Source organism: Rhipicephalus sanguineus, unplaced genomic scaffold (assembly GCF_013339695.2).
Source record: "Rhipicephalus sanguineus isolate Rsan-2018 unplaced genomic scaffold, BIME_Rsan_1.4 Seq731, whole genome shotgun sequence".
Classification (NCBI taxonomy): Eukaryota; Metazoa; Arthropoda; class Arachnida; order Ixodida; family Ixodidae; genus Rhipicephalus; species Rhipicephalus sanguineus.
Window position 1 is genome coordinate 39995 of NW_023615865.1, and position 24791 is coordinate 64785.

Consider the following 24791-nt stretch of genomic DNA (forward strand, 5'->3'; position numbering starts at 1 on the left):
AGTCACCACCGACGCCGCCATTTTGGTTCTTTCATATCCTCGAACCCACCATACTCGCATCGCAGGTGTGGCCAGCAGCACTGCCGCACCGCGGCGCGGCTGCCGTAACCTCGAAACCGCACGTGTCAATCCGTTGCCAGTCGTAGCTTAGCCAAGCCAAACCTCACTGTGTTCGTTCACGTGTTGTTTTGTCAGCTCTGCCAGCTCTGCGGTCGTGTTGCGGTTGATCGTTTGCTGCTGCGCGCTATCTTCAGTGATCACGTTTCCAGACCTTCAGCATCCACAGAGTTCCTAGCTGTTTCGTGCTGCCTTTCATCGAGCGGATTCGCCGTTTACTGCGATGGCACCGACTGCTCCTTCGTCTTCGTCCGCGCCTTCGAAGCGCACAAAGCCCACTCGAGGCTCACGATGGAGAAGAAAGCCGCCATCTTTGAACAAGTCCAAAGCAGTCGGTCGCAGACAGAGTGGGGGGGTGTTGGAATTTCGAAGCAAACTGTTTCGGACTTCATCAAAAACAAGGTGAAGATCTTGGAAGTGGCTGCCAAATCAATCGGGGCTGGAAAGAAATGCGAGTCAGGGTGTTTACCCGCAGCTCGAGGAAGCGCTCCTCGTGTGGCTCAGTGCCATGATCGCTATGAAAATCCCGGTGTCAGGCGACATCCCTGAAGCAGAAGGCGGAGGTTTTCCGCGCTTCAGATGAACATGAAGGACTTCAAGTTTCAGCTATGGATGGCTTCGCAATTTCAAGAGCCGCAATGACTTGAAGTTCAAAGATGTGCGGAGGAAGCGGCGCCGTCGACGATTTCCGTTGTCGCCGAATGTCGGGTGGAAAGCTGCAGTCCTTGCTTCAGCAGTTTCCACCAAATGTTAATTTTCACTGCGACGAAACTGGACTGTTTTTACAAGCTGCTGCCATAGAAAACGCTTGCATTTGCTGGTTAACCCTGCCACGGCGCAAGAACAGCAAGGAGCGGCTCACTGTCCTCGTTGGCATCAACATGTCAGGCAGCGAGAAGCTTCCGTTACTAGTAATAGGCAAGTCAAAGCATCCAAGATGTTTCAAGGGGCAGTAACTCTGCCTGTTCTCTATGAATAACAAGAAAGCATGGGTAATGCAGCAGCTATTCGAAGCGTACTACTGTTTGTGGATAACTGCGCTGCGCATGGCCACATCAAGGACCTAAAGGCTGTACAGATTGAATTTCTGCCGCCGACACCACAGCAATCCTGCAGCCGATGGACCAAGCATGATTTGTAACTTGAAGCATCATTACAAATCAAGCGTGCTCAGCCGCATGGTGCTCTGCTCCGACAGCGAGAAAAGCTACGCTGTTGACCTCAGGTCTGCCGTCGGCATACTAGCGGAATCGTGGAAGGCGGTTACGCAAGAGACTCTGCGGAACTGTTTTCGCCATGCAGGCTTCACACTCGACGCCGAGACGGCAGTCTCGCCTTAAGTGGACAGCGTGTGTGACGAACTGCCATCCGCGACGTTGCCTTCGACGATCTGCGCGCTGCCGCCGCGTGTAGATTCCAGCCAGGATAACCTTTGAGGGCTTCGCCGACGCTGACAAAGACCTCGAGCTATGTGCGGAGTTGACCGATGACGAAATCATTCTTCAAGTTACGGAGGATTCAGACGAATCCGGCACCGAGAACGAAGAGCCAGCTCCTACACAGCCAACGAGCTCGGAGTTGACGCGAGCACTGTTGACACTGTCATCGGTGTACAGCGGCAACATGACGTTGACTGAAATTGAGGCAGATATGATCGTGGGCAAGCGGACCGTGCAAAAGAAAATAAGCGACTTCTTTGCGCCCAAGTGCTGACCTACGAGGTAGCGCCGGCCACGTTGTATTTTTTTTTATAAACGGCTCTTTTCAGAGCCACCTAAACGATGCATTGGCTGAATTGCAATGGGAATCTTGTACTCCGGCCGTGACCATCTCCGTCAGCGAAAATACCTACCAAAAAAGTGTGTTTTCACGTGCATTCGTATTTCCGGACTGCCCAATTTTCTGGACGTTTTTCGCGGTCCCTTGAGGTCCGGGAAATCGGACGTCGACTGTAGTTCGAATAGTAAAATTCCAGTGCGAATCGAATCGAATAGCAAACACTATTCGAAAAATATTCGAAATCTCGAATATTCGCACACACCCTAGTATTTACATGAAATGTGTACCACCAGTTACGGGAAGACAAAGGAAAAATCAAGGACTCTACGGCGTGCTGACAGCTTATTACGTACTTGTTTGGAAGTGGCTTTGTTGCAGCTTTTATGGGTGCGCAAGCATGTTGATAGAAGAGCCGCCATTCCAGTTAGCAGCGCCACACCCAGCCTCCTAACAGAGGCTGTTATGGTAGCTATTTTCCCCTATGGCCGCGCAATACACCTCATCTGACAACGGTTTGTGCTTCATCACCATGGGTGCTGCCTCCGGGCCCAAAGTCTTCGGGTGTCCGTTCGCAACAGCGTTTTAAATGCGTGCCGGAACGATTAGAGTTTCTGAACAAGTGGTGCAGTGCAGTAGTGGCGACTGCCCAGTGTGAACAAATTTTTACATGCAAAGCCAATAACCGAGGGTTTTGCAGGCCAAAGTCAGGTCATTTTACGGCGCTTGCGGCATACGCGACCGAACTACGCAAGAAGTCCGTGCCTTCGTTTCAGGAGCGACATTGTGAAGGGCTTGACAGTTTTCTCATGTGTTTATCTACGTGCGGAAATGACAATCTACTTTAAGATCAACATGCGTTTGCTTTTGAACCAGGGTGTCAGTGAAAGTTTAACGAACGCTGTGTTAGTGTTAATTTTAGCCACCCCACCCTAACCAAGTTGCACCATTCGCCTTTGTCGTGTTTTAGATATTCGTCCTGTCGAATTATTCGAAACCTCGAATACTAGCTATTCGAAAGTCGAATCGAATTATTCGATTAGAAAACTATTCAATTCAAATTCGAAACTCGAATATTCGCACCCCTAAAAAGCACCTTTATCGGCCCAGCGGCAGGAAAAAACTTGTCAGTGTGCGTTTGTACACATGTATGCTTATGCGCGACCAAGTCGGCCTGTATTTCGGCCAATGTTTGGCCACCCCCGTGGGTTGGCAACAGCACTGCAACAGCCTACACTAAATCCGCATTTGATAGCTGTGGTGTGGGAGGTTTGTCATCACGGCAGTCACTGTCCACATGCACTGGTTTGAGTAGCTGACGGATATCTCATCGCCCAACTCGGCGAAAACTCCCAAGCAACTTCTGATTGAGGTCGGCCGCCTTCCACCCGGTGAATAATTGCCGCTTTTTTCGCCATCCTCAGGGCCTTGTAGTTGCCGCGTTTCTTTAGTTCCAATGGCACACATGGAACGGGCGGCATCGGAGCTGTTTCAGCAGATCAGGCCTCGCATGCCAAGCAACAAAGGACCGAGACACAAAACTCGGGACGCAGATCAGGCCTAGCCACAGAAACATCTGACAACGCAAACTCTCACACGCCAGAAGGAAACAACGCTGGGCTAGTTAATGTTGCAGCGTTTCTGTTGTCGTACTTCTTTGTCCGAATCAGGATCCGCGTCGTACTCGTACGTGCTGTCGTTCACCTCAAACGCCGCACCGAGCGGATTCCAATCTTAGCTTGGCTTGGCCTGCTGTTTGGCCATGGTAGCCATTCAATGGATACTTGACTGGCTAAAGCCAAAAGGCAACCGTTACCTGTAGCCAATAAACATAGCCTTCGAGATCGGTAATTCCTGCGTGGATTTTAGACACTCCAGTTACAGCCAATGCAACATTTCAGTGCTGGCAACCTAGCAAAATATTGTAAACATTGCTAACAGCTTGTCATGGCATTCAACGTCGCACTCAATCAGCCAGCCGGAGTCTGAAAAATCAAACGGCAGACTGTGGGGCGTCCGAATTTTGGTCGTGAGTTTACATTACTTCAATGGGACGAGTGGCGGTGCCACGAAGGTGTCCGAATAAACGAGCATGTCCGAATTTTCAGCGTCCGAATAAACGGTCGGCGACTGTAGATGGCAAGCTCAAGGGAAAGTGGAGGCTTGAAGAGACCAATATTATTCAACATGGGGTGTCACCGGGGCCAGTGTTTCGGCAAGACCACTTGTTGAATCATTGGCTCCAGCGACACCCTGTGTTCAAGAATGTTCAACTCTAAAACTTAGTCGAAAATACTAAAGAATATTTCATCAGTCATTACGCTAATCGTCATTATTAAAAAAATTGCTGACTGTTTTGTAGGTACGCTGTGAACAACTCTGTTCTGTCGTTGCAGCAAAAAATTATCACAGCCCCAGGCAACATAAATGCTCACGTAATTTGCTACCCAAATTTTTACATAATGATAGCCAAAATTTCAGCTGTGCATTTTTATTTGTTGTATGTGTGGGTAAAACTGCTGTTGTGGTCTATGTAATTAAATTACGCAGGATAAAAAAAATTCAGTGTCTAAATGCCAGTGGGCGACTGTATTTGCATTCTTAAGGAATCAATTTGCCCTGAACTCCACACAGAACAATACAGACAAACCTCGTTAATAGGTACCCGCTTTAAGCGTACTGACGGTTAAAATGTAGTTGCGACGAATCCCCGGCCGAGTCTCATAGAGCCTAATGCATTCGCTGACCGCTTAAGCCATAGTGCTTCGTCCTACGCCTACCGGTTAGTGCGTACCCTGCGTACCGCGATAACATTTTTGGCATAAAATTTTGTTGCGCCGCTGAACTTCCGGACGCCATAATGTGCCGCCAAAGGTTTTCCGTCTTTTCGAGAAGTGCGTAGGTTGGTCGATCACTGATTCTGACTTCCGCGCGATTGCGGCGACGCCTTTGCGGGTAAGCATCGGGAAAGAACGAAGGTGAGGTGGTGGCCACCGACGAACGCGCCAGCATGGCTTATCACCGGCAACCTTATCAATAGGTATCTTCAGATATCTGCTTGGGCACGCGTGCGGCGCAGCACTACTTTAAGCCCACTGCACGCCTTTAATAGGCGACAACCTGCACGTGCTGGGCCGCCGATCCCTGCCGCGTCGTTGTGCAGGGCCGTGTTCAAGTGCGCGCCGCTTTGTAAAAACGAAAGCAGCTCGCTGTTGCGGAGTTGAGCGTTGCTGGTCACCGGGTGACGCGAAACCTCTTTGCATTGACGCTATCACGCTAAACGCAAGTGTACAGCACAGCAAGCGTAGCGCTGTTGTAACCATACTGCTTGCTTTTATTGGGCGAACACCCAAACGCGCTTCCGTCCACTGCCAGGACCGCTAGAGCGTCGCGAAGTACGCATCGCTTGCAGGAAGTTCGTCATCGCCGCATCTGTGCATGGTCTGGAGTGAAGTGGGTACGAAGAACACTCCCACGTCAAATGCGCACGTGCGGTACAGCAAGCAGCCCGGCAGTGACGGCGTGAGCCGAGAAGGCGACGCGCTGCACGCAACTAGCCAGGAAATGATTGGCTCCACGCAGCCGCACCACGTTTCACTGGAACTGCGTCAGTTTTCGTTTAGGAGCAGATCGCGGTACAGACGCACGCACATATATCACGGAGAGCCGACACTGTCCGTTCTGTCGCTATGTCGGTCACTGCGTATACCAGACCCTGTAATAGTTCCGAAATGCTCCTTGGCGTCGCCACTGCGCGCTATCGGACGGTGTGCGAGAGTACCCGAATCTTTTCCCCACTTTGGCAAAGAGAAAGAAAAGGCTTTGCAATGGGTACTTTAGGCAATATTTGCTGTGGCACTGTATTTCTTTGCTGGCGGCGATGGCTTACGTGAGGAGATGCAAATTTTTACTTGGTGGTTAATGCGTACTACCGTTTAGTGCGTAGTTATGCGGCGTTCCCGGCAGGTACGCATTAACGAGGTTCCACTGTAATCATAAAATCACTGGTGTTGCTATGACAATTGCGAATAGGCTTTTATAAGTCAGACGTTTTGTGATAAAGTTGTAAATGCTGGTGAGAAATATGCGATGACAACAGAAAACAAATGTCACCAGTTCAGGTTCACTTGCCTGGTCCGAGCAGTGCATCCGAGCAATGCCCTCGGCAATGCGAATCATGCTTTCCAGCTGCCGCACAGTGATTCTCCACGACGACTTCGACAGGCCTCCGGCATCACGCTGTCGTAGCTGCCGGTACTGTTCCACGAGGTAGTCCCGTGCCTCCGTGCTGACCTGTCAAGTTAATATTCTAATCAGGGACATAAGTAGACCCTGTCATGTTAACCACACTCACTGAAGAACACAGAATGGCTGAAGAATAACAGAATAGTTTGCCCGAGCATGATACATAGCCAACAAAATGCCAAAGCAATGGAAAGTATAGAGAAACCAAATTCTCCACTTAATCCTTGAAAGTTGAAACACTTTGCACATAATTGTGTACACTACTTGGTTTTGCTAGTTGTGCCGACTAGTGGCTAAGAAAGAGCAAGATCCATTGATGTTTGGATGAACTGAACCTCCCATGTAATAACTACGTCATTTAACTTCATTTTACAGTGTACTGCTGCATATGATCACTCTGCTGAAGGCACTACCATTTAAAATGAGTCGTTCGACGTGGTGCTTTCTGCAAGCTACGTCAAAAGTATAATTTTTGTTTGCTCGAAATGAACAAGCTGAAAACAAATTTGTACTTATATGTATTTCTAGCCCGAGATTTGATCCTATTTATGCAGAAACAGAACACGAATGACTTCAGAATAAATAGATATTTAACTATTATTTAATTAAGATTAATTACTGCAATACACTAATACTGAGTGCTTTGAAAGAATTTATAACTGCTGCATTTACAGGAAAGTTCTTCATAGGTGGCATCTGAAATACAATACACAAAAATCAACATACGACTTTTTGCTGTAATGCACTAATATTGAGTGCTTTGAAATAACATAACTTTAGGCTTGTGCGAATATTCGAGCACTTCGAATATTCGAACGAATAATACAGTATTCGAATTCGCTTCGATTCGAATTTAAATTATTGAAAATTCGAAGTATTCGAAATGAAAGAATAGGTGTATATTAGTCCGCTTGTAACCCCCTGTAAAGGTGATTTCACTGCAGTGGAGGGGTGCTATACCGTGAATACACCTTTCCAGGAAAAATCGCACTGTCCGCTTTTATGAAAGGGGAAATAGACAACCACCCATTTGTAGCACGAAGCCACAAGGAAATCCATACGGATTTCCTTGTGGATGGTAGAGCGACCGCCCCGGATAGGCGTTGGTCCCGGGTTCGATCCCCGGACCAGGATGAATTTTTTGGCGACTAAGAAGCTTTATTTTCTGAGAAATCCGTATGGATTTCCTTGTGGCTTCGTGCTACAAATGGGTGGTTGTCTATTTCCCCTTTCTTAACCCTTCCGCCACCTTGCAGGATTCCGCAGAACTGATTTTCAATATGTCCGCTTTTATCTCTTGTAAAGGTGGTTTCACTGCAGAGGAGGGGTGCTATACCATGAATACACCTTTCTCGGGAAAATCCGCACTGCCGTGAAGCCCCACTTCAAGGTTAAATGAACATATTACACGCACATCGATTCATCATTTATTAAGTTTAAAAACTTGTTATACCAGCTTAGTATAGAAAATTTGAAACGTAACATATTTTACAGGTTATCAACTGCATTCTACCGAAAGCCAAATCCTCCTACTATTCAAAGTTACTTCCACTTCCTTTGAACCAAAAAGAATGACATTTGCGCATGCCTTGTTACAATTTAAAAAAAAAAAACGTTGTGCAGGTTGGTTGGATCATGACAAATATGCTCGTTTTTTTTTTTAATAATATGTGATATATACTATTCGAATGCGATTCGAAATTATTCAACCAAAATCACTATTCGCTGCGAATTCGCTTCGAACCTAAAATTTATTCGCACAAGCCTATACAACTTTGATGTTATTTTTATTGGAAGGTTAAATTTACAAATGTTCCCTACTTTTCTTACATGCACAGTTTTTCATAATGCATGTGTAGTACAGGTCCGGGCATTACTTTTTCAGAGGCACATGACCCAGCTTCGTGCCACTGCTTGAGAAGACTTCTGCACATCAGTATTTGAAATGCATATTTTATCCACGGCATGCTACGTTGACGACCACCAAGAGGAAGCTGCGACAATGGCTACATTGACGTCACAGAAAAAGTTGGGAAGTCGTTAGTAAACAGCGACTGCTGAAAACAATAATTCTGCATTTACGTCATCAGGCTGTCGTGTAGTTTGTTCCCAAAAGGTTCTGCTGGCGCGTCATAGCTGAAACAACAGTGGCTTACTCACCTTAGGCTTAAACATCCGTGCAAACTGAATGTAACGCTGAATGTCTTCATGACTGTATTTCTTCTCGAGGCTATCTTCATGGTGGCAGTGCAGATCTATGATGCGCCGTGCAATTGCGTAATCGGTGACCTGTGATTGATGAAGGGAAAGAGAAATGGAGGGCAATTTATGCAAACTGCGAGTCTGTGAAAAATATTTAATCTTGCAGATGTGAGGTCATACCTGCATCTTAAAGACATTAGCCCTGCATCTCGAACAGCATACGCACACAGTGGAACTTCCTCAGATATATAGTTAAAATGCAGCAAAGGCTGCTGTTCATTCAATATTTCGCCTAACGAATTTGGCAACTGTAGTGACTTCTCGCACACCAGCCATACCAAGTTCAGTATCATGGTTTGTATTGTTACACACACAGCCTTTACTACCACACAGCTTTATCAATAGAACTTTAGGCCTCTGAAAAGCACATTCAATGCAGAGAATAGGAATTCAATCATCGTCACAAATTTCCAGTGAGTGAGAAAATGCATATGCATGAAAAGCACACGTTTCCGCTGATCACTGTCAACACTACTTTATTTTTTCTTTTGTGTATGGCCACGATCGTACAATCGGAAGAAACTCAGAAATCGGAAGAGTTGGCAGGCATGTTAAGAGGGCCCTGCTACCGCGGACGTAAAACCCAGCACACCCCTTTCCTGCATTTTCTGTTATAATGATGCTTCATGTGCTCGGTATCAAAAGCAAGCACTTTCAAAGTGAGGTGTTACCCAGTGCTGGCCAAAGTGAAAAGCAGAAAGACGAAGAAGCTCACCTCATTGCATTCATCTACCAAGATGAAGAAAAGGTCAAAGCGTGACATGATAGGGGGTGACAATGCAATGTTTTGTCTCAGTGACTTGGTACGATCATAACGACCCCCGATTGGATTGGCTGCCGCCAGGATAGACGTTCGTGCATTCAAAGTTGCCTGCAAAACAAAGATGCAGTCAATAACCCACACATATTGTCTACAACTAGGCACAACGGAAAAAAAGCTAGCGTACCTTGACACCAGCTTTGGTAATAGAAATAGTCTGCTGCTCCATGGCTTCATGAATGGCCACCTGATCTCGAACCTCCATCTTGTCAAACTCGTCGATGCAGCAGACACCCTGAAGCGAATACGGGAAACTTATGCAACTGATGATGCAGCTGCTCTGCCTCGACAGCAGATATGAGTTGAATCTCAAAATTATTGAAAAAAAACTATGACAAGGGCCTGAGCAATTGTAATTATGAAGTAATGTCTTACCTACACCACCCAAGTATGTAAGAACTTGCACTGCTTTATCTATCCAGAGACTTTGGCCATGTGCAATCACAGCGTTTTTGCAAGTATATGTTTGTGCCATTTTCATCGACAGCCTACAGTTCCATAGCAGTTCTTTTGAGCACACATGTTTTCACCACCTCCATTCCTCACTGATTTTAACTAACAGCACATCATCTGTGAAACAGGAGTTGGACTAACTTGTCTTTATGTACTACCATACACAGTGGACGCCGCTGTCCCGATAGAGAGAACTCCGGACTATTTTCGCTTAAAACAGTTGCGCAACAAAACGAATTTACAAGGACAATGACTGAGGAGAGTTGATCAATGGCTCTTTCATGTATGTGTTGTGAAACGGGCCTCATAAGCTACCGTATTTACTCGATTCTACCGCGCCCTCGATTGTAACGCGCACCCGTTTTCCGCGACCAAAAAAATAAAAAAGTAATACATCGATTGTAACGCGCACCCATTTTTCGTGAGAGAAAAGAACAAAGAAAGTCCGTAGGAGTCAAACTTCGCACATTCAGAAGAACATGTATTTGGGTTTTAAAGAACTAGTTTCAAAAAAGTAAAACAGTCAAAAAGCGGGCCTTGCCGCTAAAACTGTCACCACTACGGCGGCGATACGAGTCGCGTAATGGATCAGTCCTCGTCGCTGTCGGACAACTCCGTGTCGCTGTCAACGCTCTTCGATTTCGGGAAACCGGCCCTGCTTTGGTCCACTGAAACCTTTTCGTGAAGCTTTGCTGTAAAATATCTGCTTCTGTTTGCGCCAGTCTCGCACGCACGTTTCGGGAACTCCGAACTATATCCGAACGACCGCGATGCGGCCCGATTTCCGTCCGTCTCTCTGCACATGTAATAATTATTCTTTTAAATGCGGCATCGTGGTACACTCGTCGAGTATTTGGAGCCGGCACTTCCATGCCGTCGATGCGAACGCAGAGCGGGATGACAATTTCCTCAGCACACGTACGAACTGAAAAAATGACAGAAATCGTAGAGGCGGCCATTTGAAATGTCGATGGCAATACGATAACCGAGTTTCTTATTTTTTTTTCGGTACTCGATTCTAACGCGCATGCGATTTTTGGACTCGTTTTTCCGGAAAAAAGGTGCGCGTTAGATTCGAGTAAATACGGTAATTGCAGAATTGTAATTTCTACACCGCCTCTGTGAGAAACATCCACCCTTCAAAAACATACTTTGTATTTGCGCTTCGCTAACAAGAGGCAAATTGTCTTGTTTACAGATGTTCCTTAGAGAAGCACAGGGTTAATGTAAACACAAGTGATTCACTCACGTTGTCAGCAAGCATGAGTGCACCAGCTTCGATGACAAACTCATGGGACTCTTCATCACGAACAACGGCTGCTGTCAAACCGGCTGCACTTGATGCTTTGCCACTTGTGTACACCGCTCGCGGTGCGAACTCGGACACCTGCCTGAAAGAATGAACAATAAGCCATCTTCCTTCAGCTGAGAAATGACGATAGAAACCAAAAAGTACTAGGCTCCAAAGCCCAATACAGTAAAATACCACTTGAACAACATCAGTTAAGCGAACTTTTTAAAAATCCCCTGTCGAAGTGCCACTGGACCCAATGCTACTGGATTTTGGTTTAACAAATTTAGTGCAGACCGCATTTCAGTTCTCCGAACATATTTTGTGACACCATCCAATGCCTGGGCGGTGAAGTAAAGTTCTTTGCCGCCCAGCAGTGTTGTGCCGGAGAAGGCTTATGAGAGCTTGGACACAGTGACTCAATTCATGACCACTGCAGTCCGAAGTGCACAAGTGCAGCAAAAGTTACTACATTTTTCAAAACATGCTAAATAAGCAGAAATTCACAGACTGAAACAAGCATCATTACAAATAAAATGTTCAAAGTTCATTTCAACAACTGATATTTTCTTCAGCTCCTGATAACAAGTTGCAATGCAGCTATTTCAGTTCAGCGAACTTTCACTTTTAACAAACTTTTTCCTGAGGTCCCTTGAAGTTCGTTCAAGTGAAGTTTCACAGTAGTACCTAATGCATAAGGCTGCATCCAGGTATTTGTTTCCCCCACGTATCTAAAAAGAAAAATCTGTAGACTGCCTGTACATAGTTGCAACAACGGCAATGATATATTCTCTTGTCACACACTCCTGATATCAAAAACGCCCCAACTTTATCTGTCCACCTGTCTCTGTGTTGTACCTTTTTAAGGCCCATCGCATAAGAGCGTTTGAACATTATGACATGAAAATCACTGGTATTTTCAGGATTCACCTTCCAGGAGCCCTGTAACATTCGGTGAATGTGCCAAATAAACTGGCATAATCAATAGGTAATTAATCTCATCAACATAGCCCAATCATGCACTGAACATACAAATGAAATGTGTTTTGAGTAGAGCTGTGCGAATAGCAAAATTTTGGGTGCGAAACGAATTCGAATATTGAAGTGTGAGTGCGAATCGAATAGAATATTTTTCGAATATTTCTCGAATATTTCTAAAACATTTTTCGAATACTTCGAAGCAACATTGCAGAAAAAAAAAGTTAGGGAAGATTCCTAAGCATATTCTTATGAGAGAGCAACATGCTTCTTTTCGCTAGGTTGATGAAGTGCTGGTGGGGTGGTGTTTCATAGTTGTCTTATCAAGAATGAGGCAATGTAGAGGCCGAATTGTATTTATGTACATGATTTGGTGCAACCAAATGTTGCCAACACACTTCACACATGACAAGCAAAGATGCCATTTCCTCAGCCTCTCCTCCTCTTTCAACTTCTGTGGAAGTCCAACTCATGTGGCAGACAAGGGTGTGCTCCCTTTAAGTCCGGAGTTCCAAATCTGCCTCGTAGACGTCGATATATAAGAACATCTGAAATTTCGGATGCTAAATAGCTTCGGCTTCGATTTTTCAGACTTCCTGCCCAAATTTCACGTCCAAAACAGCATTAATTGAGCCCCCACCTCTGCCACATCTTTCATCTCCATGTTGGAACCAGCGTTTTCTTGAGTTAATACATTGGCGACTGTAGCGGAGCTTGAAAGGCAGCTTTGCCGCAATACCGGGGTCTGATGAGGTGAAGCATATTGAAAATCTAGGGACCACTTCCAATCTGACGTTGACTGTCTCTTGGCAAAGTTCGACCGTAACCGAGCTTGAAAGACAGCTTTGCCGCAATACCGAGGTGTGATGAGGTGAAGCATATTGAAAATCTAGCTACCACTTCTAATCGAACATTGACTGTCTCTTGGCAAAGTTCGACTGTAACCGAGCTTTAAAGGCAGCTTTGCCGCAATACCGGAGTGTGATGCAGTGAAGCATATTAAAAATCTGAAGGGGTCACTTTCAATCGGACGGTAACTTTATTTGTTTTTGGGAAGTTCGAATAGTTCGAATAGTAAACTTCCAGTGCGAATCGAATCGAATAGCAAACACTATTCGAAAAATATTCGAAATTTCGAATATTCGCACACCCCTAGTTTTGAGTGCTTAATTTTCTATAGCCATATTTAGAGCACGCTATCAATGCATTCGAAAACGACCAGATGAAAGCATCCTAAATTGTATCTTGGCTAGGCATTACAGAATTTCCACGTGCTTTCTGTAGTGTTTGCATTTTTAAAATAAAAAGCCCCTGAAAACAAGAAGATTTGTGCGGCTGCTTAGTAATAAAATTTGCAGTGGGCAAGCCAACTGCCACTGACGAGTGCGCTCACTTAATTCATGAATAACAAATGCAGTCCCTACTTGAGAAACTGGCTTTTGGCTGTGCTGGGGTCCCCCACAATGCAGATGTTGATGTCACCTCTCAGGGTGGTATTTTCCTCCGTTGTCTTAGGCACTCCGCCAAAGAGCATAATCAGGATACCACGCTTGATCTCATCATTGCCTGTAGGGTGAAGTACAAAACACACGAAACAACGTTTTCGCTCTTTTCTCTGCTAATGTTGACAAATGTAAGTCAAATAACCAGTGTACAGATTTATGGACACATACAGCCCTACTTGGAGTGCCTTATTGGTAAGGCCCCTAGCTTTCCGCGATTCCGCGAAAAATCACGGAATTGACGTTTTTTTCGCGGAAAAGTGAAAAAAATGTAGATTCCGCGAAAAATAACTGAATTTACGTTTTTTTTTCGCTGAAATGCAAAAGAAACAACAAGAAACGTTACAGGCCACGCTTCTGTGAACTACCGAGGAACATTGTTTCTCCAAAGCTTCTGAAAGGTGTCGCTACACGCCGTCAAACAAGCCTCGATTCGAATTTCGTCCTTCACTTGGCCGAGTTGAGCATAGCGCCGCTGCTCGACTGAAAATGACGCCGCGCTTCTCAAGAATTGCTGCAGATTATCGCTAATATGTGGTTGCTTTTTCTGCCGAGAAACGGCGTTCCGATCGACTTTCTCCTCATCATCCATCCAACCCAGTGATCCAACCACGCTCGTTACGTACTCGATGGCAACGCGGAGGTAATATTTTTGTACTCTCTTTACGAAAAAGAAAAAAAGTTCGCGTTAGATATGAGCAAATCAATGCGCTAGTGTATTTTATTAAGTCATGGAAAAATGATTCATTTGCTCTATCGTGTTTAACTAGCGAGAGAAATTGAAGCCGCCAGTGGCCGCCACCAATCACAAGGCTTAACGGTAGCCGTACGTAGCCGTAGGGCCGTAGCCACCTATCCATCCAACGCACTTGCTGTTTGCGACTCCACGTGCACGTGTTCCCGTTTGCTTTGGTTCGAGATCGATGCGCGAATCGAGATGGCACCTTCAGGATCTCATTTAAGGGGAGACACTGGTCTCGAAACGAAAAGTTTTATTATTGGAGATATTGTAATGAAATTGGGTGTGTATATGTATTTCTTCCTCCTGTTTTCAAAAATATAATTAGTTTTCATGTACTTCAATTAGTTATCAAATTGTGAGAGCATAAGTGAAATCTAATTAGGTAATTTCTTACGGGTCATTAAGACAATTTCCCTCAGTATTTTTAGGTTCTGTTTAAGATGCAGCTGTAGCCAAAGACCTGCCATGTGGAGCTATGCTATTTATATTGTCACTGAGATATATCATCATATAAGAACTTCAATTGTATTGACATTGTGTATCTTGAAATGCAATTAGCTCACATTATTGTCACAAAATTTCATATGTTCATCTTAGCCACAAAAAAATAGCATAGCTCCACAGTCCTATTTCTTACGAATTCACGGTATAAAATTTATCAAAATTACCTTACAAAAACATAATGAAAAGATCCGTAGGCTGGTCAAGTTGGAAAAAATGTGAAGCTGAGAAAATCGCGTTTGAAGATGACACGCACTGTATAAATTTCGTAAAAGGAACCTTTACCATAAATTTTTATTCACATGTTCCCCATCTGTTTCCCTTCAAAACAAAACAGAAAGTGTCTTGTTCCACCCAAGGAATCATATCTAAAAAAATTTTTCCAATGTGCAAAGCATGATCAAAACCCGCCACATGACAAGCGGCTGGGGGGTTCTGGAAAAGCCATGGGGTATGAGGCTCAAGCGACTGGCTGCTCATGTCTTTTCAGTCTTTAGGAAGAACCTTCTAGATGTTAGGCAGCATGTTACCCTGGGTAATAGGTTGCTATGCTTGAGAGAATACCTTCAAAGTAGTCCAGGACTGTAATCTTCAGTTGCACCCGTTTTGTGTCTCCTTGCAAGAGTCTTTTTGTGTTGGTGCTCTTCAGATGAGTTGCATTTGCCTTGCGTAAACGCAGAGAGTCTTTTTCTAGGCTGTGGTCCCAGGGCACAGCCGAGACAAAAGTTTGAGTAAAACAACATGGTCAATTACAAGGCCAGTGTAGAGCTCAATGATGCAGCCCACACCTATGTGTGAGCTCCGACCTCGCGTCATCCTGAGCCGTCGAACACAACATCGATGTTCCCTATGGGGTTCAGGAAGTCTGTATACAGCGTCTTTTATTACTGCCCACACTAGCAGCTTCACTTCAGTCGCTGTGTTTTCGCAGGCTTTCACTAAACTTTTTTAGGGTGTCCCTGAAACGTCTTGTGGTGCAAGCCTCGGTGCGAAAGGTTCATACACGCACAAAAGTCCGAAAGGGCAGTAAACACCTTTGCCTATCATCTGTATCCCCTTCATGGCCCTCATGTTGACTTCGAAGGGAGTGATGGTGGCAGTTCCGCTCACTCTCGGAGAAGAAAATTGCTTCTTCTCGAAATCACAACTGCTGCAAGAAAAAATAAGCTTTACCGCAAGGCCGTACTCCTTGTCCGTTGCCTTCCTCACGCTGAGACTTTTTGCGTCGCATTGTCGCACTTCGCTTGTGCAAAAAAGTTATTCAAAACTTTCATATCGACGAGCAAAAAATCGGTCCCGGCGTCACCGGTCTGGCACTCCGCGCTTACTCCAAGAAGGTCGACTTGCGCTGGGTAGCCGACTTTCCAGACAGAACGGTCTGCGTTTGCGCCGATCTCTCAACTCGCTGCGCCTGCTCCGCCGTTGAGTAGTACGCGGCATCAACCCGAAGTGTTTCGCTAGTCGAACTTGGTCCCACGGGTGTCGTCAGTTGAAGTTCCCTGGCAGGTCCAAAGGGTCCGGACCGCGACTCCAACTCGCTGCCCGACGGTGCACTTGTAGCCGGCGCCTTTCTTGTTCCAAGCCCGTTTTTTACGGCTTCCAAAAGCTCGTTGCGTCGATGGTTTCAGACGAGAGTCTCCAGGCATCTCGATCGCGTGGAAAAACTACCGGCACAAAGTAGAGACACGGTCCGTCGAGAACACGCAACGATCGCAAAAGCAGGCGCACACAACGGACAGCCACGGCGGAGAACCAAACACAAAGAAAAAAAAAATGACGTGTCGGTCGCGCCAGCCAAATGGGAGACTCGGAAAGGCGCGCTTGAAAAGGCGCGCCGCGTGAGAGCCAATCAGTGGCCTGGAAACGACCTTCAGAAAACCCGCGACGGCGGTAGGGTGGCTAGAAGGGGAGTGATGACCGGGCGGCAAAAGTTGGCCGCCATTCGCGTGAATGCCGTGGGGCGGCGCTGTCGTCGGGGCGCCGTCAGCGAACGTAGCCGTTCTCCGTTCTCGGCAGGGAGAACGCTTCAGTGGAAATGCGCGCGTTACCAAATTATATAAACTTTAGCTGATAATGCAGTTGATAATGCAGTTGCATGCATAATACTTGAACATGTTCTATGTACCAATGTTATGACTCATATGAACACGCATTCCTTACTTAATCCTCAGCAGCACGACTTTCGTAATCGTTTTCCTGTACAACACAATTACTTGAATGACACTTATCCTGTGCTTTAGATAAAGGTTTCTCTGTTGACTGCTTGTTTCTAGATTTTCAAAAAAGCCTTTGGTGTTGTACCCCACTCTTTATTAATTGAAAACTAAAAATGTATAATGTGAACGATACAGTTAATTGTGAACTGGTTAAACGAGTATTTAAATTTGAGAAGGCAAAATGTCATTATCCATGGTAAGACATCCCGGAAAGTTTATGTGTCCCTGGCATGCCCCAAGGGTCAGTCTTGGTCCGCTATTGTTCATCTACATAGATGACATTTGTTCCGGTATTTCATCACATATCAAATTATTTGCCGATGACCGTGTTGTACAGAATTATAGATAGCTCCCTGATTGCACTACTCTCCAAAACGACCTCGACAGGGTCTTAGAATGGTGTGATAGGTGGCGTATGTTTATTAATGAAAAAAAAAAAGAGTGCATATGTGTCTCACTAGGAAAAAGGCCCCCCATGACTCTTTTTACGTTGTAAATTCAACCAGGCTGCTATCAGTTCGCGAACACAAGCATCTTCGTGTATATTTCACACCGCACCTTTCCTGGAGCTGTCACATCCATCACGTCACAAAGCCGGGTGTGTGCTAGGTTTCCTGCGCAGAAATGCAAAACTTAACCATTTGAGGCCAAGACTCAACTGTACATGTCTAACGTTCGATCTATCTTAGATTACGCTTGTGCTATGTGGGATCCGTGGAAGGCAATTGTGACGTGTCCAATTTAAAAAGAATTCAGAACTTGGCTGTTTGGTTTGTCTGCTCTGACTATACCAGGAATTTCAGTGTTTCAAAAGCAAAAGAAAGGCTTGGTTGGGAACTTCTACACAAACGAAGGGAATATCTGCGGTTGAAACTATTTCATAACGTATTTCATGACCTAACGGGTCTGGACCCCTCGCGATACTTTCACAAACCGGATTACGTTTCGCAGCGATTACATCATGCCAATAAGATAAAGGCAATAAGCTGCCCGACTGACGCATTTAAAATGTCATTTTTGCCGAGGACGATAAGCAAGTGGAATAGATTGTCTCCTGAAGTAGCAGAAATCTTCACATGAAGTATTTTCAAGTTCACTTCTGGGTCTCCAGTAGTGTACTCGCGCGGTTGTGTAAGGACAAAACTGTACTATGAACCCGATTTATATTGTGTATATCCCATGTATCACTACGTAAGTTGACAGTGAATTGCATTTATTGTAATGTTGAAGTGTTGGAATCTGTATTCTGTATCGAAATATTGTATTCTCGCCGCCCCCCCCAACTGTAATAATATGCCCTTGGGCGCTGTGGGTACTATGATAAATAAAGAAATAAATAAAGCAAGAAAAAATTTCGGGGGGTGTCAGAACCCCCTCAACCCCCCCCCCCCCTTAATTACGGCCCTGGGGGCTTAATTATGCTCTAATGCACTCTGATCATTTTATTCGTGCGCCTCATTACGTGCGAAAGCAGATAACTTGATCTACGCCAACCAATCAGGATTAAATCATGGCATACATGGTAATACAACGTTCGGTAGTCTTTTGAGGCTCAATTCAGAAACCAAATAAATTAATGCAACATGTTACTAGGTAAAGTACCTCTATTGTCAGGGGCGTAGCCAGAAATTTTTTCGGGGGGGTTCAACCATACTTTATGCATGTTCGTGCGTGCGTTTGTATGTGTGCGTGCCTATATACGCAAGCAAAACTGAAAAATTTCGGGGGGGTTTGAACCCCCCCCAACCCCCCCCTTGGCTACGCCCCTGTCTATTGTGTACAACAGAATGCACTTGATTGTTTCCGCGGCTTGCCTCACATCACACAAGGCTTTCTCCTTTCGATTTTTTTTGTCATTCATTTCTTTGACATTTTGCCATTCATTCCGCTGTTTGCGCAAAGCATTTGCGCAAACAGCAGAATTCTCTTAAAGCGGTTTGTCAGCCCTCGGAATGGAGCGTGCCCACTTCAAGAACAGTTCTTGGCAAGTCGGTGCACGGAAAGGGACACTTTTTCCCAACAAGATCTGTAGCCGGAATCACACCCTGGCACGAAGCACCAACGCTGAGTTTTTTTCTTTGAGGTAGACGGCATCTTTGCTAGCACACAGCACTCATGAATCAACAGCACACGCCAACAGTTCGCAGCAAACTACACAACTACAAACCGCCGCCAGCCTCTCTCCGCGGAAACGCTGACGGCGCCCCAGATGGCAGCGCTACGTTGTGCCCTAGCGGCGATCACGCGAAAGAGGACCACCCTCTCCTATGGCTGGCCGCCGGCTCAGCACACCTCCCCTTCTAGCCACCCTAACGGCGGCCGTTCGCTTGAGCGACGCCATTTTGAGATGGCGCAAAATGTGCACAAAGAAAACAGCTTCAAATCTAGCCCAAGATGGCGGCGCTCGGCCCGCTGCAACGCTCATGGCGCGCGGGAAGTTCGAACAAATTTCGTCCTTTTGGGGACATTTTAGTGCTGCCGGGGTGCTTTGAAAGCCGATTTTATCGCGTTTCCCGACCGAATTTAGCGTTAGCAATTTGAGTAGGTGCTCAGAAGTACAAACGCCTCGAAATAAGCTTTGCGAAAAATCGATTTTTTGACCATTTTTGACCGTTCCAAGACCCGCGTCCCCTTAAGCAAAAAGACAGCCAAGGAACGCGCTCGAGAATACAAGCACGCTGACTTTTACGAAGATGGAGGTGTGCTTTTTGCCGGACTTGCGCGAGAGCAGTTGACCATCGCCGCAAGTCAACTATTGACGAGCACATCGGGAGCAACCGTCATCGTAAGAATGCCGGAACAAGGGACTCCTCTAAGCGAAAAAGTGGCGAAGAACAATCAGAAGACGGAGCTGGGGGTTCAGGAACGCCGAAGAAGCAAAGTCGACTGCAAACGCTGGAATCCGCAATCACGGTGGTGAAGCGAGGAACGACGTTGTTCTCAAATTCTTGGATGCCTTGATATCCGCAAATATTCCCCTTGAGAAGGTGGACAATCCGAAACTGAGAACGTTTCTGCAGACACACGTTCGGAACGGCGGGTCGGTGCCTGGATCTGATGCGCTCCGCCGACGACTTCCAGAATTGTTCGAGAAGCACGAGGCAAATTTGAAAGCTATGTTTCAAGGCACCACAGTTTCAGTGATTACAGATGAAACAACCGATGACCGATCAAAATCGGTTGTGAACGTGTCGTTCGTTCAGTCGGCCAGAATGGCGAATGTTGCACTACAACCTGTACTCGTAGAAGTGAAATTCGTGGATGAAGTGAACTCGTCCGTGATAGGCCGCATTGTGACAAGAACACTGACGAGGTACGGAGTTGAATTTGAGGATGTATCGGGCTTGTTAGCGATAACGCTAGCTATATGGTGAAATCCTTTAAGGAGTGCATAAAGCCACTTTGCGAGGGTGCTGTTCACATTACTTGTGTAGCCCATACAGTGAACATTGTTGGCAGTACACTGCAGGCATCTTTTCCCTTAGTGGACAAGTTTGTCGCCTGTATGAAGAAGGCCTTCCGTCTCTCGAGTAGAAAGAGAGCTTTCTACAAATCACATCTGGAAGAGTGTGGAATTGAATGTGCCAAGGCACCCCCAGCACCTGTCCAAAGCAGGTGGAATTCATGGATTGAGGCTGTTGAACAGCATTCTGCCTACTTTGAGCACTATCCTACCTTGCTTAAGCAAGTCCACCAGAAGTATGGAGAAGCAGCGTGCGTTGATTCCCTTCTGAAACTTCTTAGTGAACACTCAACTGAGCTTAAGTACAGCATGCGATGCATTGCAGTATTTGGAAAAAAAGTTTCAAGCTTGCTGAAAGCAGCAGAGGGTCAGCGCGTAGCCTGCCACAAAGCATACAATGCTTTGTTTACACTTTGGGGTTACTTGAAGCAGCTGCAAAGGAAGATTTTGCAGCACAATTGAAGAGAGAAGATGTCGCACATGATGAGGCCCATCAGATTGGTAACAAGATGACGGCTGCAATGACCAAAGCGGCTAACAAAGCACTAATATACTTGGAGAAGTCCGACACCTGGAAGTTCTTCAAAGATGTTAGGTGCTTGGACCCTCTGCAAGTTGGGTGCCTTTCCAAGAAAAGGTCCGAGTTGACAGGTGTGCCTCAGCTTGCAGGCGAATCGCTAGTTCTAGCTGCCGAATGGGAGGTGTACCTGAAGAGTGCCCAAGAACTAAAGACCAGTGACAGAGACTTGGCTCCATTTCTTTCCAAACAAGAAAACCCAGGAGCTGACTTCGATGTCCTGGCTTTCTGGGCAGGGATGCAGCAACTCACCCCAACCCTTTCGTCAATTGCCCTGAAGTACCTGGCAATACCAATCAACTCTGTTGATGCAGAGAGATCGTTTAGCCGTTATGGTGACATTGTGTCCCATAAGCGTCACTCTCTCAGTGAAGAGAGCACCAAGTATCACCTGATGCTCTCCCATAACAGTTTCCTGCAATTTTAATTATTGCAGGCATGTTTTGAGCCTGAACGTGTGCAATGAATAAATGTTACGTGTTCCTTTGCATCTGTTCAATATTGCCGCAAAAATTTGCATGTTTAAGGTTGCCGCGGAATTTTGCAGATTTCTCTATCTGGAATTGCAGAATTCCAAATTTTCCACCGCATAAAGTTAGGGGCCCTACTTATTGGCAATACAGCTCAGACCACTTATAACGTAACCGCTTACAGTGCAGTACCGGCTATATGCGGTTTTTCTGACTCCCGTTTACCCTCCCATAGAACTCCATGTATTATACGCATACCGCTTATTGTGCAGTCTCCCGAGATGAAGACCGGTTATAATGCGGCTGCCGGAACTTTCTCAGAGATGCGAGGGAGCGAGCGTACTTCTCAGTGGAGATGCCGCGGCGGGGGAGAGAGCGGCAACGGAGTTACAAAGGAGAGGAAGCGGAACGAACGAACAAAGAGCGGGGGAAGAAAAAAAAAAGCGATGGCAGTGGGAGGCAGCAGCCCGGCGCGGGCGCGTGGTGTGAGGAGGGGAAGTGGTTGCATGGCCGACGGAGAAGCCTTTGCCCCCTTGACATGCGCGCTTTGCCCCGGCCGCTTGACATGCGCCCGCTATGTAGGGGCGCCAGCGTCCGCATCAAGAGTGTGTTACCGCTGTAGAGCGCAGACATCGCGCGTGCAACCTTGATTCCCCTGCAAGTAACAATGCTTTGAGACGCGACTGAGCTTTCGCCTTTTTTTCCACCAACAGGCGGACTTACGAGCTTGAGAGACTTTTTCAGGGTAGTTGCCGCAGCTGTTCTCCCGACCGCGAACCGCAACTGCGTTTCACGCGTGATGCCCTCGGTTTAGCTCGCGAGTGCGATCTCTTCTACGCCCGATCTCCGTGCTGCCTAGGGCAAGCTTCTCGTGGCGGCATGCCAAGATGCAACGTGCACGCTAGGCCTAACAAGCGCTAGCTGCCATATCGGCGGCCGCGGACTACAGAAGTACAGAGTCAATGAAACATTTTGCAGTTGTTGCATTTAGAAGGGGTGACTTACATCTTTAACGAAAATGCGGGCGTGCGTGTGAAACACTCGAGTGGTGGTTTGTGGTCACCACCGTTTTCGACATCGCGTACGAGCAGTGTGTTACCCCGCGGCGACTTCCCGCAACGGCGCATTTTTTTCCGCGTTCGTTGTCGGCAACGCAGGTCCGCGGACGCTAACCGTTCAACATTTCCAAATGTAAGCAGACGCAAAGTTACGTGCCAGTCGCATGCCTCGATAGTAAGAATCGCGCGCCTACCCGTTGGTCATGTTTGCACACGTACAACCTTTCAAAAATGTTGTTTTGGTCATAGTGCGGTACCGCTTACAGTGCGGATATTCGCGACTCCGGCGACTTATGTTATAAGCGGTCTATGCTGTATAATAACCAAACACTAAATTACTGAAATACCAAATGCTGAAGAAGCATGAAATGCTGTTACACATCCTAATGTCCCCTAGCAAAACGAAACAAGCTATGCTGAGAATGACCATGTTCACTTTCTGCTATGGTTGAGATAACCTATAGAAAACTCAGCACTATTGCAGACAATATCTGTGAGGTACTTCATGAAGCCACTCTGACAAACACAGCAAGCAGATATGATAAAACCTTCCCTCGTAATTGCATGTGCAAATCCAGACTTAAAATAAATGCTGCTTCATTAGAAATATAGTAAATAATAGAGCATTGACTGATTGATGAGGCTTAATGTTGTATCATCATTGTACATACAACCACGAATTCTGCAGTCTGGAAAGCAACAATATTCTTTTGCCATTGAGCATGAGTGCAAGGAATTTCGAGCAAGTGGAACAGTAGAAGGAGCAGACTTGTGCACAGACCGTGAATAGTGGGGAACAAGCTTGCGATCAAGTTGTGGTACAGGTCTTGTCTTGGCTCATGGCGTAAATGCGGTCCCACTGCTCAGGGGTCAACTGCTGCTTCATGGCTTCCGGAGTTAACTCTTCCGCTGATGCTGCCTTGCCTCCCAACTGCGTGAGAAGCGCAAGCATGGACATGTAGAGGCTGGCATCTCTAGCGATAACAAAATCTGCTCGAAATTCACTACCACATCTATCATCACCAGCTAAGCTATTCAGATAGCTTCACTCAGATACCTTCACCTTCTCCATGTACTTTGTGAAATGAGATCAAGCTGCACATTCACAAGAAGAGAAAGGCATTTGCCTGTAACATTATAATAATTCTTTTGTAAAGCATAGCAGAGTCAAGATGAGGCATAGAATGGAGGAACCTCTCTTCTAGTCACATGTTTAAAGTTAACTGTAGCACCATCAACAGGTTCCACTGCTTTGTACAGAGTAGGCTAGTTATCAGTTACAGGCAACATGTCCCCTTGAGGCATCATGTTCACATATATAAACACAACTTGTTATTGCGAGAGCAATTATAGACACTCTGGACTAGGGATGGTCGATTAAAATTTTTAATCGATTAATCCTTAATCGTTAATCGATTTAGCCTTTAATTGATTAATTGCTTTCAGTGGAATGTTTTAATCGATTAATCGACATTTTTTATGGGTGTCTTAAGACCGATATCTCTTTGTTTGAGAGGCATCGTTCGTGTTCGATATGGACCCAAATCTTTTTATCAGACGCGCTGACGATCGAAAATTCCCACTTTCGAAAGTGGTCCACGACGGGCCCCTTGTGTACAGTGTACGAAAATTCCCACTTTCCGCACTCTGGACACAAGGGGCCCGTCGTCTTTGGTTGTCGCAGATTCAAGCATCTGTGGCCATCATCCTTGGACTATTTGGCAGCAGGTCGTATTTTCTCGAAGCCTGCCTACTCGAGCTCATCGAAACCGGAGGCGCGTTCGGGGACCACACTGGTTGGAAAGTCGCAGCTGAAACATGCAGTGTGGCGGAGGGTGAGGAAATCCCGAGAAAATTAAAAGAGAGACGAGGAGGAAGAGGAATTAAATAAGACACTCGCTCTCGTAAGCACGGCATCTTTTCTCAGTTTGTCGGTTAGATATTGTGGAAGCCCTACATAATACTATAACTGCGGACTGACGCGATCTTTTCCTTGAGGTCACCCATGCAGAGATTACACAGAAACACACTGGCCTCAAACAGACCATCGGTACAGGCAACTGCGGGAAATAGAGTGACATGAGTTTCTGCCTCCTGGCTAGAATAAGCAGCTGCTGCGCCAGTATACTCCACAGGTTTCATCTGATCGTTGCTTTAACACGGCGCCACTCAGACCTTTTCAATCGTGCGTACAGCCTGAACTGTGAGCGCTATCTCATGTTTCAGACATTACAACATAAATTTCGCGACTGTCCTTTCTTGTCACAGCAGAAGAAGGGGGCCTCTAGCTGAAAGCTGTATTTCTCCCTAAATATGCGAC

The 24791-nt window shown here is 46.1% G+C and overlaps 1 protein-coding gene and 1 pseudogene across 1 annotated transcript in view; one reads left to right on the forward strand and one right to left on the reverse strand.

The window, feature by feature from the left end:
* Positions 1-3863: 3863 nt before the first annotated feature.
* LOC119378201 (DNA replication licensing factor MCM6-like) overlaps positions 3864-24791 on the reverse strand; it is a gene marked incomplete at its 5' end in the record, with an annotated part of 35417 nt that continues 14489 nt past the window's right edge. The window contains 9 exon segments of the mRNA XM_037647410.1: positions 3864-3878; positions 6025-6186; positions 8299-8427; positions 9116-9271; positions 9348-9455; positions 10923-11064; positions 13367-13508; positions 23253-23300; positions 23303-23402. Of these exon segments, the coding sequence (XP_037503338.1) occupies positions 3864-3878; positions 6025-6186; positions 8299-8427; positions 9116-9271; positions 9348-9455; positions 10923-11064; positions 13367-13508; positions 23253-23300; positions 23303-23402 (1002 nt within the window).
* LOC119378202 (uncharacterized) lies at positions 19564-21431 on the forward strand (annotated as a pseudogene).